Genomic DNA, 19,787 nt, shown 5'->3' with positions numbered 1-19,787 from the left:
TGTCTCCTTCCAACTAAACTGCAAGATAAAGATAAAGGAAAGTTTCAAGTTCTCTTACACTTCCAGCGTGTCAGCTAGCACAGTAAAAACACATGTTTCTTAAGTTCATAAAATTCTCAGATGGATGGATGGATGAATGGATGGATGGATGGATGGATGGATGGATGGATGAATAAATGGATTGGAATGTGGATGGATAGATGGTTGAATGGATCAGTAGGTAGATGGAGGTTAGAGAGATAGATGGATGAGTGGATGGATGGATGAATGGACAGATGGATAGATGGGTGGGTGGGTGGGTAGATGGATGGATGAGTGGGTGGGTGGATGTATGTATGTATGTATGTATGGATGGATGGATGTATGGATGGATGGATGGATGATCTGACAAATAGACAGATTGGTGGGTAGGTAGATGGGAAGGTAGACACATGGATGGATGATGGAAAGATGGGTGGGTGGATGTATGGATGGATGAATGAGTGGGTGGATGGATGGATTGGTAGATGGATGGATAGATGGTTGAATGAATTGGAAGGTAGATTGAGGTTAGGGGGATAGATGGTTGGGTGGATGTATTAATTGACAGACGAATGAATGGATGGATGGATGGATGGATGGATGGATGGATGGATGGACGTAAAAAAACTGGTCTAAGAGCTGCATGAGTGATTATGATGTTTTATTTCATGATGTAGCGAAGTGTTTAAGACAAGAAGCCATGATACTCAACAAGGGAAGAAGGTAGGAAGCATGAGAAAGTAGACTTGGCCCATTGTTTTCATGCTGGAGAGGGAGGAACTCCTGATGTAATGCTTCCTGCCTTCCTTCCTAGGTGGCTGTCTAAGATGGCCGCCCCTTAATGCTGAAGACGTTGCAGGGAAGCAGGGTCTCTCACCAGAACTATGCCAAGAAGAGGAAGTGACTGAAGGTCAGAAAAATCAACCGTGTACCTCAGGGAAGAAACAAAGTAGAGCAGATGGGAACACTCAAGGGTAGTTCTGAAGATGGGCTAATACCAGGAAGCCAGGATTATACCAAGCAATCTTTTTTGTAAATATTGGCATTAAATCTTTCCAATAAAAGAAAAGGAAGTCTGTTTCTCAATGCAGTACTCAAAAATAACTCTACAGTGCATGCCACAAATTATTATAAAGATAATGTAACTGGTCTCATTGGGTCTCACCTCTTCATTCCTTGATGTTTCAACAGAGCAAAAGGTCTCGAGTGCAGCATGTTATATGAATATTCTCTGCATTTGCAAGCAACCATATAGACTGTGGACTTAGAAGGTGCAGAGAAAGAAGTGTTGAGAGAAAGAGGGAGATGTTGGGTTGTTGACAGGCCAAATCCTCCTCCTTCCCTCTCCCAGGAGGAAATGGGTTTTAGGCAAATTCATTAGTTGTGAGGCTAAACTCCTGTGTCTGGCCCTGCCTGAAAATGAGTTCCCTGTAGCCACCTCTTCCAAGTGCACATTGGGGGGGGGGGGGGGGTGTCTGGGAACAAAGTTTGAAACACCAGTCAGACAGCACCATCTAGTGGGATATTGGTTCATTACCACAGAAGTACAACTGTTGAGAGGCATGTTGGATGGACTCTCCCCCAAAAAGATAACCACAGACATTAGTGAGGCTCTACAAACATCTTTCGAGAACCTCACAATATCTCTGGAACTTTAACTTCTTCCTCGGTAAACTCAGGGAGCGGGACAGTGAAGCCATCTTTGCCTTTCAGCCAGAAAGTTGTCTGTTCTCCCTTTCCCTGTGGGAAGGGAAGGGGTGTCTGGTGAGCAAGAGAACAGCAGCTGACAGGGAAGCCTAGCTGGGTCTGGCTAGCTTGAATACAGCAAGAATAAAGTGTATTACCTCCTCCCCCAACATTTTAAAAGTAAAATAAAATCTAAATTTTTAGTGAGACTTGAGGACCAAGGAAAGTATCTCACATACAAGTGTACACGGAGTCCGGATGTTCAGCATTGCTACCATGCCTGTTTCTATATGCACAGCTAGGTCCTCCAGTGAGACCAGCAATAGAGAGGAGATATCATCTCAAGAAGGTTCTGCAAGGTGCGCCCAGAGGTCCTCTCTCTACCTGCTGGGAAGTACCGCGCACCTGCTCCGGAGAGTGGGTACCATTCTCTTCTCTCTCAGTTCCTTTTCAAGGCCCCCACCTTTGCAGTCCTGAGTGAAGCTAGGTTCTCACACTTGCTAGACAATCACTCCCCTACTGAGCTACAACCCAAAGCCTTCCCTGTTCACTCTTGTCTAGGTTTCCACCCCTACCCAGACAGCCAGTGTCTATCCAGGACACAGACTGGGGAGGTGAAAGGGGGTGACCCTAGCCTTACCTTGACTGAAATGGTGCCTCTCTTTTGCAGATGGAACCCCCCCGCTGCTAGAAGAGCTCCTGCCGTGCTCTGAGAAACATGAATCCGGAGAGCTGCCAGAAACCAGACATGATCCAGTCACCATCTTGTCACTGGGCGAGTCGGTGAATTACGTCATTCTTTGTTTTCTAGAACTTCTCATGAAATGAAGCACATAGCTGGGTATCATAATACCAGCCCATGGGAAGCAGAGGCTGGTGGATCTGGAGTTCAAGACCAGTTGTAACTACATCATGGTCATGAGTTCCAGGGTAGCCTGAGATTTAGTCAGACCCTTTTCAGATGGGGGGTAGCAGACAAAGAGACAGACAGACAGACAGACAGACAGACAGACAGACAGACAGACAGACAAATTTAAAGTACAAATGAAACCCAGTGTCTGGGACACAGTGGGACCTTCAGCTACTCAGACATTGGTAAATTGGTAAGATACTTATGGATTAGTGTTTGGGTTAGGAACACAGAGAACCAGCTCATTCTGTGAGTTGGTGATCCCCATGAATGGAGGCATGCTAGGCTTCTTCGACTTCCTGGGATGGACTGAAGACAGAATACTGAAAACGTTACCAAAACCAAAGGTGCAGATGGAAAGAGTTTCAGAGCCTGCCTAAGCAGCCATCTTCTTGATTTACTGTAAACTGTTCCTTACAAGCTGACAGGTTTAAATGTGTGTTTTAAAGTTGACTAATTAACTTTGTCAAGGAAGTAACTGTGTGTATGTGTGATTATACATAGTGAGAAATCAGTACATTCAAAATAATGGCAACACAGGTTCTTTGAAACCACTGAAAAATATTTTTTCATGTTTCAAGTGAGAAAGAGCATACACGCACATGTGCGTGCACACACACACACACACACACACACACACACACACACACACACACGGGGGGTGGGCAATAGAGTGTGCCGGGAAACTTGGTAAGGTTGAACGGGATGGAGCCCCAGAACCTCATACCAGAGGACAGCAGATGCATCACCTGCTGCAGACCAGGTCCCTGTCACTTGACCACACCCTATACACAGGAGCAGAGTTCTCGATGCTGATGAGGTATCTAGAGACCCTGAGGGTTTAACCAATAAGCTTCCCTTCCTGGACATTTCTTCCTGCAAAAGATATTTCATCTCTGGTCTACCCTGAGGAGTTGGTATACCCCCATTTCCATGATAAACAATCAAAAAACAGTTTGGAACCAAGGACTGTCTCTTTGATTGAGAACCGTCATGGAGAAGGCCTTTGTCTACAGAGCTGTGCCATCTACGTCTCCCACAGAAGCCCCTCTGCACCTCTGGACTTGCCACTGCTGAGCTGGCTAAGCTGGAGTTCTTCCTGCCCCAGCCCCAGGCTAATTGTCCTCAGCCCAGGGGCCTCCTTCATTCCCAACTCCCCATGTCCCAGTGGCATCTGGATGTCCAGGAGTTTAGGAACCCCCAGCCCAGAGCTCCTCATCACAGGCCTGTGGACCACTACCCTTTGTGTGGTTTCCAGCAGCAACTGGATTCCTGGGAGTCAGGGAACCCCAGCTTCGACTTCTCACATCTTAGGCTGCATTTTTTCCAACCCCTAAGCCCAGCACCCAACAACAGAAGTAGGGTAAATACAGTCTAGCTTCTTAGCATTTTGTCTGTCCATCAGAGTTCCTGCACTCCAAACGTGAGGCAGACACACACACACACACACACACAGAGAGATGATATACATATATACATACACACAGAGACATATGTATATGCATTATATACATACACATGCATATACATATCAAGCAGTAGTTGGTATAATGAAGTCACTAGAAAGCACATAAAAATAGGATGCTTTCTAGAGTCCTGTTCATAGATTTTGCTCTATACCACTGCTACTCACAGGCCATCTGCCCACTATTTGTGTTTGCAAATGACGTTGTATTGGAACCGGGCCTTGCATTTACATGTTTCTAAAACTACTCTTGAACTACAACATCAGAATTAAGTATTAGCAACTGAAACTATACAGCCCCTAAAACCTAAAATGTTTACTGTCTGACACCACGGGAAAATGTTTTCTAATGTGTGCTTTATGTTTATATGTTTTTATGATACTTAGGTCTGTTAAGAACAGGAGAAAATCTTGATAGATAAGATATTAGCTTCCCAGACAGAGCGGCCTGAGTTTTGATCCTCAGCGCCCACATAAAAGCTGGCTGTGGGGGGCGCATCTATGACATCAGTGATGGGAATGGAGACAGGTGAGTTCTGAGCGCTCACTGGCCACCCAGGCCAGTCAGTCAGGGAACTTCAGCCTCAGGGAGACCATAGCTCAAAAAAACAAGATGCAAAATGAGGTGGAGAGCTGTAGAAGAGATACAAACATGCAGGGAGGGGAAGAAGGGAGGAGGGAGGAAGAGAGGGATGGAGGGAGAGAGGGAGGGAGGGAGAGAGGGAGGGAGGGAGGGAGAGAGGGAGGGAGAGAGGGAGGGAGAGAGAAAGAGAGAGGGGGAAGAGAGAGAAAAGGAAGAAAAGAGAGGGAGAAAGAGAGGGAGGGAGAGGGAAAAAGATAGAGAGGGAGAAAGAGGGAGAGAGAGGGGGGGACAGAAGAAGAGAGGTAGTGAGAGAGAGATAGAGAGAAGAAGAGAGGGAAAAAGAGGGAGAGAGAGAGAAAAGGAGAAAGGGGGAGAGAGATAGAGGGAGAGAGGGAAATGCAGAGATGCAGACAGACAGAGATAAAGGGAGAGAGAGGGAGGGAGGGAGGAAGAGAGGAAGAGAGAGGGAGAAGAGAGAGAAAAAGAGGAAAAGAGAGAGGAAGAGAGAGGGAGAAAGAGAGAGGGAGAGGGAGAAAGAGGGAAAAATGGAGAGGAAGAGAGAGGGAGAAAGAGGGAGAGAAGAGAGGTAGTGAGAGAGATAGAGAGAGAAGGAGAGAGGGAAAGAGAGAGGGAGAGAAAAGGAGAGGGGGGAGAGAGATAGAGGGAGAGAGAGAGAGAGAGAGAGAGAGAGAGAGAGAGAGAGAGAAGCCATGTGTATTTATGAGGTTCCCCTGTGCACACAGGAGGAAAACATCTCTGTCTACACAGCTGGGGCTCAGGTTGGCTCCTGAGAATAATGATCATATCTTCCAGATGGAAAACAAGAGAGAAATGCAAATGAGTCTTTTGAAAATACACACTGGTTAAAGATGGAGGACTAGGGGACAGGAAAACTGTGCTGGCAGATATGCAGCAGATGATACCTACGCAAACTGCTGCTCTCCATTCTGGATGCCATGTTCACAGTGTCTCCAAACAGACAGTACCTGGGCATGGTGATTCCTACCACACCGGCCACCACAGGACCTACGGAGGGAAGAATGGAAGGGCCTAACTGCCTGCTTTCCCAAGGCAGGGCTCCACATGGGCCATCAAGTCCATAGGGGAAATTAATTCAACAAGTATTTATTCAAGTGCCCAGAGTTGGAGCAACGCTTAACATTACGGACCATCGAGTGCCTGCCAATCATCTTTGGATCACACGCACTTCCTGTAGAGATCAAGTCAAACCTTAACCACGTTACTTATGAACTGCAGATGTATGCAAAGCGCACAGCAGCACAAACTTGGGAAATTATTTCTGATTGGAGAACAAGTTTGCTTTCTATTGAATAGTAGAACCATGCAGGTGGGGACCTTATGCGTGTGCAGTCTGTGGTGCCTTGACCCTAGAATCATTTAATGACTGTTCCTGAAGGCCTCAGACACAGGGCTCAAGCCCAGAGCCACCTGTGTCCAGGCATGGACCTCTGTCACTGGCCCAGTTTTGTGTACCTGTGTGGAGGCCTATCCGGAGCTTGAGTGTCTCCTCAGGCATGTGCCCGATCTGGAAGCTGGTGGTGACACTGAGTAAGTGCAAGGACATGGTGGCAATCTCATCCGCATGTCGAGCTCCATTACGGATGGGAAGCCCACTGGCCACCATGTAAGCATCTCCAATGGTTTCCACCTGGAAACAACACAACACAGCCGGCTGAGGTTTCCATGAGGGAGGCACCGAGCAAAGAAGATGAGGTTAGACCAGAGGACCTCCATTCTCAGTCTCTCCTGAGGCCTCATACTCCAAAGCTTGACACTAGCTGATCTCTGCTCCACCCAAATCCAGCATTTCTTCACGTTTCTGTTCCTGCTCAGGTTCCTCCACAGATATTCTTTCTCCCCACAGCCATTGCTTGCACCTCTGAGTCCTGATAACCCTGGTACTGTGTTTCCCTAGTCAAGGGCCAGAACCAGTTAGACAAGCAACCACATACAAGTTGGGTAAATCCTGAAGAATTGCATTGATCCCTCAATAGGAGTCCATATTAGCCAACCCAAAATGTCTTCATGCCACACAAGGGCATATAAATGCTCACAACCCCATTCAATTAATTCACTCACACACACATAGACTGGTATCACTGACCTGTGCTTCTCTCTGCCAACCCTTAATAAAACCAGAGTTCTTAATGACTTAGAAGTAACTGACGCTTAGCAGCCCAAGGCTTCAAGCTTTTTCAGATACAGACGCACCTAGTAGAACCCAAAGATGATATGGAAAGGCACTATATCAGTTGGGTAAGGGGAATACACTTATCCTCTGCTGGCCCAAAAATTACAAAAGTCAATTACTCAACAAGTCTAACTTGGTTCGAGACTACATGTTCTCCCCTAAGAACCACCTTCATAAATGCAAACCAGGTGTAATAGCCAAGTGCTCCTAGGAAAAGATAGATAGGAGAAAAGTTCCAGGGGACACTGTCCTAGGCAAAGCAAGAGTGGAGATGAACTCTTAAAGGCACACTGTGCTATACTTCCACTTTTGAATAATTGTCATTTGTGGAGAATACTAGGAGATGCCCACTGAGTGTCTGTCACTCAGGGACACAGCCACACTATCTTCGAAGCCTTGTCAGTCTCAGAACATAGGTAGAGGCAAAGACATGGGATCATGGGTAAGTTGTGTACAGTTGGGAACAGTTCAGGCTGCCTAGCAGGTATGTGGAAGCACACAGTACACACAGTACTCCCCTAACCACAGTCAGACCCTCCTCACAAAGAGGTCTAACAACCCATAGAGCAGCATCAGCACCACAATATACACAAAGTCACATCATCACTGCTTTTGCTGTCCTCCTCCATTTCCTTCTCACTCTGGGGGACCATGTCTATACACCCCTTGAGTAACACCATCCAGGCCATGCCTGCCATCTCCCCCTTAGCCCGCATCATACTAACAAAACTGAGAGCCACAGAGGATCTAAAGGTAGCATCTTTGAACTTCCCAGGATCTGAAAGACACACACTCAGTACTGACCAATACTTCCTTTCAAACATGTTTTCTGTGAGATTAAAATAATAGGTGGGAAAAGGATATTTATCCATAGCAATGCAGTGTGTGCATGGAGGCCAGAGAAAACCTCAGGTGTCATTCCTTAGCCACTGTCCACCTTGGTTTTTGAGGCAGAGTCTCTCTCACTGGCCTGGAACTCACCAAATAGAATGGTTGGCCATAGAACCCCAGCACTCTACCTAATTCCGTCTCCACAGGGCTGAGAAATTATGCACCATGAGGCCTGCTTATTTCTGCATGGGTTCTGGGAATCAAACTCAAGTCTTCCAGCTTGTAAGACATTCACTTCAGTGACTGAATCATCTACAGCTGGACACAGTGACTAATCGAGGCCCTTCCCAAGAATTAAAATATGGGGGTTCTGCCATGGATTGACATGAGCTGAGATGTGGTCTGCCCTCAGTCAGTCCCGAGACAGTGGGTAAGGAGTCTGCACACATCACAGTCCAGCGGCCCTCCGCTCACCTTGTATACGTCATGGGTCTGTATCGTGTGATCAAACAGACTGTACAGGTCATTGAGAAGCTTCACCACTTGCAAGGGGGAGCTGAGAGAGCACAGCTTTGTGAATCCCACGATGTCAGAGAAAAAGATGGTGACAGACTCAAAATGCTCTGGCTCTACAGACTTCCCAGCTATGAGCTGCTCTCCGACGAAGCTGAAATCAGAGACAGGGTGGTTCTTAACAAACTCCTGCTTGTTTCTGTTCCCGAGGCTCCTGGCAGAGTCGACCCTTCTGCAGATCCTTTGGCTTTCATGGCCTAGGTGTTTACTTATTAAATTTCCCATATGGAGGGACTCTGTGGAGAGGGTGGAGATTGGGGACAGGTCACATAAATGGCTTTGCTTTGTCAACAATAGTTTCTCACTGAAAACATCTCATTCCTTTCTGTAGCATGTATGGTTTGGTGGCAAATACTTGGTATGCGGTGTGAAAATGAGTGCAACAGCTCAAAATCTACAAGCCAATCTTTCTACACCAACCAACTGTTCTTTTATTATGCGTGCATCATAGAGCCTGTGGTTCTCAGCCTTCCTTACATGGCAACACCTTAATACAGTTCCTCGAGTTGTGCTGACCCCTGGCCATAAAAATATTTTGATTGCTATTTCATAACTGAAGTTTTGCTACTGTTACAAATTGTAATGTAAATACTTTAGAGATGCAGGTTTGCCAAAAGGGTCACAGCCCACAGGTTGAGAACTACTGGTCTAGAAAAATATGCACCATTCACTTCAACACTCAGGAGGCAGAGGCAGGTGGATCTCTGTGAGTTCAAAGACAAACTTGTTTACGTAAGTTCCAGGACATCCAGGGTTCCTTATTGAGACTCTATCCCAATATAATGAAAGAAAATAAGTAAATATTCCCCACCCCCACTCTTTGGGCAAGATGCAACTATACAAACATTTCAAAAGTAATTGCTTCTGTCTGGAGTTCGGAGGACGCCCAGGTGGAAAAGGAACCAAAGTCGAAGGTTTGTGTGTGTGTGTGTGTGTGTGTGTGTGTGTGTGTGTGTGTGTGTGTGTTTTGTTTTGTTTTGTTTGAGTTGATGCCACAGGCACATTGCTAGGCAACGATTTGAGAGGCACACACAGTGTGTGTTAGTGGGGAAACATGAAGCTAGCCTGCCCTCTAGTGGCTATATCCTGTTGCTGCATTCACCACTTTCCACATGAGCCACACTTCTCTGGTTTGGAGAAGTTTGCTTGTATTTTTATTAACAAGGTGGATCAACTTGCCAACTTTTCTACATGCATGCATGCATACATACACACACACACACACACACAGAGAGAGAGAGAGAGAGAGAGAGAGACAGAGAGACAGAGACAGAGACAGAGACAGAGACACAGACAGACAGACATATGTGTATATATATATATATATATATATATATATATATATATATATATATATATATATATCTTTCTCAATTCCTCCCTCTATTTCTCTCCCCTCCCCCATCTCTCCCCCTGCTTAGACCCCTTTTACAAAACTTGATATTCTCTTCTCTTAGAAAAGGAACAGTAGAAATATTTCTCCTGCTTGGAGCCACTGACACAGGGCGACTTGTCTTCCTCAGTTTGTTTTTGGCCTGCACACCGTCGCTCCTGAATACCTTGGTAACATGGTGGACAGGAGTGTCTCCACCTTTCTCTTCTCTGCCACCAGCTGGCAAGTCCGCTCCTCCACTACTTCCTCCAGGTGACTAGTGTACATCTCCAGCTTTCCCATCATGCTCTCCAAGATGCTCACCCGGCTTTAGAAGAACGCAAATGTTAGCATTCTCTCTCAGAAACCATAGGACCACAGTGGATACACAACTCCCAAATGCATATTCCAGAAAGGTATTTTTTGCTCTTAGGTTGTGCTACTGATAAACTGCCCAAGGTGGCAGCAGTGAGTCCCCAGCCCTGAGCTAAAGCTGTGCCCTTTGTTCCTCTGGGGCTGAGTTTACTCATCTGGAAAAATGTACCTTGCATGTGGTTTTCTGGGGTTTCCTGGGAGCTAATGTGTATAAACTGTCAAGGGGTGAATCTTGCAGCCAGCAGACATTCAGCAGTGGACTTTGATGGCTAGTCTTCACTTCCCAGCATGCTTCTTGCCATGCTCACAACCAAGTCAAAAGGCAGAGATTGCAGAACGGGGCATTTCTCAGATTGTTGAACATGGATCATGTCAACATCCTAGGTTCCATAGGACTGCATTACAGAAACGTCCCCATAAAGTCACTGACAGCCCTCACCTTTTAGATGAGAAAACTAAGACTCAGACAGGAAATAAGTTTGCCTTAATGTCGGGACCACATAATCTGAGTAAAAAATCAAGGACATATCTACCAATCCAAGATACATTATGTTAGTTGGCAAAGTATACATATTTTGAAACGTATTTTAAACCATTAATACCAATATTTCCTGTACGTTAAAATGATATAAAAATTGGCAACTAAAAATATTGTTGTGACCTAGAGAAAGAAGAACATGGGCTTGTTTTGCTAACAATGCCAAGTTAAATAAGCAAATTAGAAGTAGACACCTTCAAGCCAAGGTTTTTTTTTTTCTGCCTCCTCAAGCTAAAATTAAAAATATATTAAAAATTATAGCATCAGACCAGAAGCGATAATGCACACCTTTAATCCCAGCACTTGGGAGGACAAAGAGGCAAGCTTCTGTGAGTTTAAGACAAGCTTGGTCTACAGAGGGAGATCCTAGGGAGTCCCAAGCCAGACAGAGCTACATAATAAGAATGTATCTCAAAAAAAGAAAAGAAAAGAAAAAAAGATACTATTATGGGGGTGGGTAGATGGCTTGGTGGTTAATAGTGCTTTCTGCTTGGTTGCCAGCACCCAAAAAGCAGCTAACAAGTACCTGTATCTCCAGTTCCAGGGAATCCGATGCCAACTTCTGACATCTACTGATACACATACATATAAATAAATACTTTCCATCTTAGCTGACACTATCAGCCTGATATGTAGGAAGCTGCTATTAATAATGAGATTTGAGAGTTAAGCTTAACCCAAAGTCAATAGCCAATAAGGTTGGGGTTAGCTCAGTGGTACACCCTTGCCTAGTATACACAAGGCCCTGGATTTGACCCTCAGCTCCATAGAAGAAACAAATGAGTGATAATCTAAAGTTGGTGACTTTTGTCGTATAGTCTAACACCAAATATTAGTTATGATCCTTAGAATAAAAATTTAAAAAATATACTAAGGCAGTGTCAAAATAGTCTGGGAAAAAACCTTGACTGGTGAGAGATGTCTGAATGTGTCTGTTCTGTGTTCACAAAGTAGATTACTCTGGCACTCCGCCTGAGGCAGCATGCAGAACTTCCAGTATGGTGGACATTAAGTGGAAACATGACGACGGGGGAGGAGGAGAGAGAAGGGGGACAGAGAAGGAAAGGAATGGGACAGGGGGGAAAGGGATGGGAGGGAGAAGAGCCATAACACTGTTACAACAACATAAATGAATGCTGAGTACAGCCTACTAAATAACAGCAGCTGGAATGAAAGGGGGGTGTGTTCATGATCTGCTAATGAGTTCTAGAAAAGTAAAATTCTAGTTTAGGTGTGGCTGAGAGTTTTGGAGAGGGTTGAATAGGTCACAGACATTTTTTCCCCAATTCCCAATTGCTACCTGACGAGAAGAAAGAATGCCCCACACACTTTACTTACCCTCTGGGACTGGCTTCTCGTAATGTCTTCTTGATGGAAGGGAAGATAGGCCTTTCCTCTGGAGATTCAGCCCAACATGTCCTCACCAGGGCCACAATCCTTTCATCACATTTATCCTCCAACAGGGATGGCCGAAGTGGAGCTGGCGCCTGGGGGTCTTTGATGCAGCTGATGATTTCTGAAACCCATTTGGGGTTTGGATAAACAACTGTCTAAATGGTGATGGTATTCTTCAGTTTTAAAACAAAGTTAAAATAAGCAATATATTTGAATCACGGGGTGAACTAGATGCACATAGATGTTCTAGATTCTTCTAGAAAAATTAAAGAGTCCAGTGGAGATGTAGACACAAACTCTGATAAAACCAGTTTCCTCTCATTTCTAGGTTGCCTTCTAGCAGAATTTGTTAAGGATTCTATAGGTTGATGTCTATATGCAGGTGAGGACTGGCACTAGTTAGGGTAAGGCAGTACATGATTGGATGATAGAGAGTGGGGTGGGGACAAAGTTTCGGTAAGGTGGGAGAGAAGGAGAAGCAGGAAGGATCAAGATGGAGCCAACGAAGAAGGTTCTAGACCCAGGTGGTCTTAATTGTCGATAGGTAGATTATTTCTAAGAGTTTCTATGGGTCAATTTGTTTTATTTAGGTGGGCAGTTTACATCTTTGTCAAATGGTTGTAAGCTTATTGTGTGGATGTATTGTGGGTTGAGAATTTAACCTATAAATCTGTTTGATAAATTATTGATTGTTGAGTCATGATTTTATCAGGCTGTGGAGAATGTGAGCAAAGTCTATGGCTGGCTGGGAGACAGCTAGGAGAGGGCGAATGCAGACTGCCTGGGTCTGAGAGTATTTGGGAACAACGCAGAGCCGACGAAATAAAGATACCCTGCAGTGCCATGTGGCCCTAATAGTGCCTCCGGATAAAAGGTTCTAACATTTTTATCTACTGCAACAGGATTCCATTCCCACCTTTTAAAAAAGAAAAATATTTTGAGAGTAAATGTGTATATATTTTAATATAAAGATACTATGTTGCAAAATATAAATGAACAATAAAGGTATGCTACTAAGTTAAGAAGGCCCTGAAAGTGTGTATGTGCATGATCTGGTAATAAGGTCGAAAAAAAGCAAAATTCTAGACTAGAGGTGGTTGAGAGTTTTGGAGATGGTTGAGTAGGTAAATGGGGAGAGAGTAGGTAAGTGTTCTGTTTGACGGTGTAATTACTGGCACACAGCACTGACTATTTGGCAACACCTAGGGAAGATCATAGTACAGTTGTTACGTTAAAGAAATAAAAACATATATATATATATATATATATATATATATATATATATATATATATATATATATGAGGACATGGGAGAAGCTGGAAATGGGATTCAGGACATAAGGAAAGAGTCTACCTGTGCTATGTGTATGGGACTTTGCTGAAAATGGGGCAGGAGAAGGTGGGGAGTCTCCATAATGCCTGAAGTAAGGCAAGAGGACAAAAGGAGCTGCCTGCAATTCTTCCATTCATAGCTACTAAGTTGCAGTTACTTCTTCCCAGGTCCCGTTAAGAGACTCTGGGTTCAGTGAGAAATGCTGCCTTGATGTTTAAGCTGGAGAGCTATAGATGCTAATGTGGTCACGTTGGTCATGTCATTGTGAACTGGTGCTTAGCTTAATAGAGATGCAGATGTATGCCTGTATCTTCTGTGTTCAAATATGGGTTATCATATACATCTATATTTCCACCTACCAGAGAGGGGCGGGAAACGACAGTGCTCCAGTAGAAAAAGCATTCATGCTGTCCAGGTAGCACTATCTAAAGAAAGATGCCAGGGCTGCTTAGAGAATGGCCTGCTTCTTGAGATGAGCTGGGGTGTAGTACTGAGTAAAGTGAGTAGTACTGAGCAGGGGTGTGTAGTACTGAGTGAGGGTGTGTAATACTGAGCAGGAGTATAGTACTGAGTGAGGGTGTACAGTACTGAGTGAGGGTGTGTAGTACTGAGTGGGGGTGTGTAGTACTGAGTGGGGTGTGTAGTACTGAGTGGGGTGAGTAGTACTGAGCAGAGGTGTGTAGTACTGAGTGAGCATGTGTAGTACTGAGTGGGGGTGTGTAGTACTGAGTGGGGTGTGTAGCACTGAGTGGGGTGAGTAGTACTGAGCAGGAGTGTGTAGTACTGAGTGGGGGTGTGTAGTACTGAGTGGGGTATGTAGTACTGAGCAGAGTTGTGCACAAAAAAGTCTAGGGCACCTCTAGCACCAGAAAGAAGAAAAACACTTAAAAGTGAAAGAAAATACAATAGCACTTATGTGTCCACAGACCGTGCCACCAACTGAAATCGGACAGCCAGACATGGAACCATTTGAGTCACAACATTAAGGGGAAATTTTCCATGAGTCTGTATTGATAGATACTAACAGCTGAAGGCCCAGATAAAGGGAATCAAGTAGACAAATCTAACAGAGATCATATCGACAGCATGTCTTATTTAACACGGCCAGCGCATAGTGACTTCCTTCCAACATGGAAGGATAGCATCAAGAAGTCTACAAAGAGATATCATCAAGGACTATCTCTCTCAGATCACCAAAATCAGCCTCGACTTGGACAGTTGTGTTCACGGTGGCATCATTAAAAACAGGCGGTGTCACAAAAGCAACAATTTACATCAACAAGCTTGTCCCCGGCACACATAACCCCAGAGAAGCCATGAGAAAAAGGAAAGGTCGGACGTTCCAAATGAGAAGCGATCTGCGCAGTACCTGACCAGCAGCTGGGTAAGGTATTTGCCACAAAGCCCCGGAATCTGTGTAAAACCCTGATGGGTGTGGTGGCCTACAATACCAGCACTTTCCAAGTAGTGACAGGGGCTCTCCCAGGCAAGCTACCTAGCCAGGACAGCCATAAAGGCAAGCTCTGGGTTCTGTGAGAATCCCTAACTTGATGTATAAGTTGGGGAGCTATAGGTTGCAACCTCAGGCTTTCTCACAAGTATACAAAAGCATGTGCACCCACATACACGTATGCACAAATACACAGGCATACACAGCTCGTACACATGTCACACAAAGGGGAGCAGTACTCCTCAAAAGTTTCAGGGTCATAAGTGAGGGGCAGAGGAATTGTGCTGGTGACAGATAAGACAGTAACTAAACACAATGTGACACCCAAGCAGGATGCTATGATTGCGAACTATACATCGCTGGGTTTGTGGTACCCTCCTGAAATCTTAAGCCTGAGGAGGCTGAGGCAGGAGGATCACTTCAAGTTGAAGGACAGCCTGGTGTCCACAGTGAGTTCCAGGCCAGCCAAAAATGTCACAGTGAGATTCTGTATAAACAAAAACATGATTGTGTGAGAGGTTTGTCTTAGAGTTTATAGTTTAATGCCTAGAATACATTCTGAAACACCTTTGAAATGTACGTTTAAACAATTGAAGCACTTTGTCTTTGGCAAATAGGCAGGGCGCTGGCCTGGGGTGAGAGAAGTTGAGTAAGTACTTCTAGGCCTGCCTGTTCCCATATTTCCAGAAGAACAGGTTTGGAGAGGGGCTTGAAACCATATTTTATTAAGTCTCCTGTGCTCCTTTGGCTGTTGGCCCAAAACCAATTAAGACCACACCCAGTTTGTCTCAAATGTGCCTTATCAGGGACTCAATGGAAGTGCATAGTCTCAGGCCTCACTGCAGACCTACTGAGCCAGAAACCTGAGCCAGAGTAGGAGGGAGCAGCCAGTCTGTATTATAGCAAGCCTCTAGGTTATCCCAGCACCCACTAGAGTTTGAGAGCCACTGGGTTGCGGGGTTTATTTGTAGAAAAGCAGGAAAGCAAATAAAAGTTTATTTGTCTATAATCCAAGCACACACACTATTGCAGAGACACAGGCCCATGTGACCAGCCCAAAGGTGTTCCAGTGAGAAGCACCTTGACTGTCTCAGAATGTAGTGGTCAAGTGTAAACGGAAGTTGGGCTCCCAAACTGAAGGCGATTTCCACCTGGATTCAGCTGGGGAGCTCGGGGTGTTCATTGGCTTGGTTCCAAATTCAGGAGTGCTTGGCTAGATCTTGAGTTTCATTTTGCTCTAAAGAATTTACTTTAAATAGCTTTAGTTTGGGGCTGTGGAATACAGCTGCTTGATGTATGCTTTTATATTTTAGGCATTAAAATATAGACACTGTAAATGGAAATTCCAGTTGCAGTGTAGAAACTGGAGTGTGGTGGTTTGGCCTAGGGAGTGGCACTATTAGGAGGTGTGGCCTCATTAGAGGAAGTGTGTCACTGAGAGAGTGGGCTTCCTGGAAACCTGTCTTCTGTTTGCCCTCAAAACAAGATGTAGAACTCTCTCAGCTCCTCCTGCACCATGCCTGCCTGGATGCTGCCATGATCCCGCCTTGATGATAATGGACTGAACCTCTGAACGTGTAAGCCAGCCCCAGTTAAATGTTGTCCTTTGTAAGAGTTAACTTGGTCATGGTGTGTCTTCTCAACAAAGGACCACGTTTGGACACTGGAGTTTGATTTAAAAGAAACTGCCACATTTACAGAAGCTTCTGGCTTCACAGTCTAAAATCCTATCTTTTTTGCTGTGTGTGTGTTTTTTTTTCTCACAATTTGGAATGAGTATGTACACGTATGTGTATGTGCTCGTGTGTGCATGTGTGTGTGTTCGTGTATTTGCCACCCTTATAATGTCTTACTTTTTTCCCACCAGGTCCCTCCACCCCTCCCCACACACAAGCCCCTTAGTCCCAGAGCAGCATAGTCCAGCTTTACCCTCTGGAGTTGCCTCAAGGTCATCAAAGGGCCCGTGGGCCTGCTGGTGGATCAAGTCCCTCATAAGAATGGCAAAGCTGTAAACATCTCCATGTGGGGTGCCAGACAAGGGCTGCTCCTGAAGTCGCAACAGCTCTGGGGCTGTCCAGTAGAGCTCTGCAAGACAACAGGTACCACTTTGAAACAAAGTAACCACTAACCCCCACGTTGAAACAGAGTAAAGGCTTTCAAGCTGGGGAAGGTACTTCAGGGCAGAGCATCAGGAGAGGTTGGCGGCATGAGAGTCTGCCTGGGAAGACTTGCGATGTCCTTAAGAAGGACCATGGAGAAAATAACCTAAAGAGGATGTTCTCAAGCAAGTTCATCATAGTTTACCCAGTACCATGATACAATAGCTGTTTCATTATTAATATTATTAAATGATAAACATTTATAAATCTAATAATTGGTTAAAATACATTTCTATATGTTTTTAAATCAGTAAATGTTTCATTTGTTGCCTAATGTGCATAATTACACACCTAGAGTCAAATGTGTGTGTGTGTGTGTGTGTGTGTGTGTGTGTGTGTGTGTGTGTGTGTGAAAAGAAGTCATGTAAAAATAAATTAAGGTCTGACCTGGGAGACAGCACAGCCCTGTTCTCAGTTGGCTTTTAAAAGCCTGTGTGCTAGCTAGTTTTATATCAGCTTGACCCAGGCTAGAGTAATCCGAAAATAGGAAACTTCAATAAAGAAAACGCCTCCATAATTTTTGGCTATAGAGCAAAATAGCAGTTGGTGATGGATTGGCCCATCCACAGGCTGGCGGTCCTGAGCTCTATAAGAAACTATGCTGAGCAGTCCTTGGGGAGCAAGCGGGTAAGCAGCACTTCTCAATGGCTTCAGCATCAGCTCCTGCCTCCAGGTTCCTGCCCCACTAAAGTTCCCATCCTGACGTCCTCTGATAATGAACAGTGATGCGGAAGTGTAAGCCAAACCGATGACCTTTTCCTCCCCAAGATGCTTTTGGTCATGGGTTTTCATCTGAGCAATGCTGGCCCTAAGAAGGTTAGCCTGGAAGATTTCATCATCTATACTGAGAATACAGAATAAAAGCAAGAAGGGACACAGGGACCAAAGAGGATAGCCATAGTGGCCTTAGTGGCTCGATTAACTGAGTACCAGTCTCCAAACACAGACCTCTCAACCTGCGCAATGCTGTGACCCATGGGTGTGGTGACCCCCGACCACAACACCGTTTTCATTGCTACTTCATAACTGTAATTCTGCTACTGTTATGAATCCTAGTGTAAATGTTTCTGAAGATGGAGGTTTACCAAAGGGGTTGCAACCCATGGGTTGAGAAGCACTACCTTGCACCAGATTCATGCCACCCCGTGGTGATTTCTTTCCTCCCTCTCTGTGGATTAGCTAAACAACTTTGTCCCATCAACTTCGAAGGAAAAACTACCCATGGGTTCCCATGCAGGTCAGCATCAAGAAGCAAAACCAGACAAGACACCTTCTGACCATTTAGCCCATAGCAAGTGGACCTAAGCTCTGCCAGCGCTACCTGAGTGGTCTGTGGCCTCCTGGTTGTAGACCCTGCAGGTACTGCCGTTCCTGAACTCCCACAGCCCAAATCCTGACAGCTTCAGCTGCATGTGACTATCCAGCAGGCAGGTGGAAGGTTTCAGGTTGCCGTGAGACCTCAGTGGGCTCCCGTGGAGGAACAGCATGCCCTGCAGGAACAGCAATGAGCTTATTAAACAGAGCCAGAGGGTGCTGCTTGACACATCACGCCTGTGCTTGTTCTAGGAGAGCCGCCAGCTTTCTATCGATGAAGCTGACATAGGCAGAAATAGGAGAGAACTACTTATGAGGACTCAATAGGAAACCAAGAAAACAAGCCCGGCTAGGAATTAGAATATCCTCGTTATCAGGAACCTGAGTTCAAATCTCAGCTCTACCACTAGGCAGAGGGAAAGTAGTTGCTGGTTACAAAACACCAAAACACACACAATGCTTGGGCCTCAGATCTTATGCCCTGTATTGCCGGCAGAGTGTGTGTGTGTGTGTGTGTGTGTGTGTGTGTGTGTGTGTGTGTGAGTGTATGCCTCAAGCACACTCAAGCACAGCTTGTGTATTTAGGGCCCAGAAGAATTCGTGCTCAGAATGGGGGAAACGGTGCTGAACGTTTGTTACAGGCTATAAAAAGGCAGGAAAACACGCAGCCAGCCAAGAGAGGGAGGAGGGTTTTTTTCCAGAGCACTGGGGCCCTTCCATGGGTGGGAGGGACTAATGGAGCGTCTGAGACTGAGACAGAATGTTTATTTTTAGGAAGGTAGGTGGGAAGAAGGAATAACTTTTTTTTTTAAAGCTATCATATCTGAGACATAGTTGAAAAAAGGGATCTTGGCATTTGTAATTTCCCAAGGCAGACGTGGAGTTTTAAGAGGAAGGTCGAGGGGAAAGGCCCAAATGCCCTTCCTTGTTCTGAAATAACACGGACTCAGCATTTCCAAGCTCTTGGGATTTTTGTTGTTGTTGCTTTGGGTTTGATTTGGTTTTTCTGTACCGCTGTCAAAGCTCCGGCATCTTCGTTTTTGGAATTGTGGGCAGAAAAGCAACAAGGTCAGCACCGGGCATGTGAGCCTGTGGCAGCCTGGGTACCGTGGGACCTCCTACCTGCCTCAGCACACGCCTGTAACATGCAACAGTGTCTCCTTCAAGGATAACTGTCAGGTGCAATAAAAGCCCCTACTGCACCTAACTCACGTGACCTTCCTGAATGATCCTAGAGAGGAGGGGGCAGCCTCTCTCACAAGTGAGCAGAGGGAGGGGAGAAATCAGCATGCCAGGCAGCCAAGTGGCAGTGATGGAGGTAGGCTGGGCGCCCTGGGGTCAGATTCCAACTCGTGACCTTGACCAGCTCCAGCTCCCTCTGCTGGGCAAGGAAGCCACGACAGGCAGACAGACAGTGTGGAGCTCCACACTGTGGTATTGATTTGTGAGCAAATCCGCCGCAAGCATTCGCGTGCACATGCGCTTTACGTGTATGATGGCGGCTGTGCGTGGTATTGAGTTGTGAACAATTGTGAACAATTGTGAACAACAGCCGTAAGCGTTCATGCGC

The 19,787-nt window shown here is 45.5% G+C and overlaps 1 protein-coding gene across 1 annotated transcript in view; it reads right to left on the bottom strand.

Moving 5' to 3' along the window:
• Nucleotides 1-1,656: 1,656 nt before the first annotated feature.
• Nucleotides 1,657-19,787, bottom strand: part of LOC308418251 (guanylate cyclase 2G) — a gene marked incomplete at both ends in the record, with an annotated part of 42,330 nt that continues 24,199 nt past the window's right edge. The window contains 9 exons of the mRNA XM_080913635.1: nucleotides 1,657-1,761; nucleotides 2,348-2,439; nucleotides 5,593-5,691; nucleotides 6,160-6,334; nucleotides 8,183-8,375; nucleotides 9,841-9,981; nucleotides 11,905-12,082; nucleotides 16,674-16,829; nucleotides 18,225-18,393. Of these exons, the coding sequence (XP_080769761.1) occupies nucleotides 1,657-1,761; nucleotides 2,348-2,439; nucleotides 5,593-5,691; nucleotides 6,160-6,334; nucleotides 8,183-8,375; nucleotides 9,841-9,981; nucleotides 11,905-12,082; nucleotides 16,674-16,829; nucleotides 18,225-18,393 (1,308 nt within the window). The remainder of the gene's footprint in view (nucleotides 1,762-2,347; nucleotides 2,440-5,592; nucleotides 5,692-6,159; nucleotides 6,335-8,182; nucleotides 8,376-9,840; nucleotides 9,982-11,904; nucleotides 12,083-16,673; nucleotides 16,830-18,224; nucleotides 18,394-19,787) is intronic.

The sequence above is a fragment of the Micromys minutus genome (genome assembly GCF_963924665.1).
Source record: "Micromys minutus genome assembly, chromosome: 2".
Taxonomy (NCBI): domain Eukaryota; kingdom Metazoa; phylum Chordata; class Mammalia; order Rodentia; family Muridae; genus Micromys; species Micromys minutus.
Note: the sequence above shows the minus strand (reverse complement) of the source record. Positions and strands in the feature narration are given on the sequence as shown.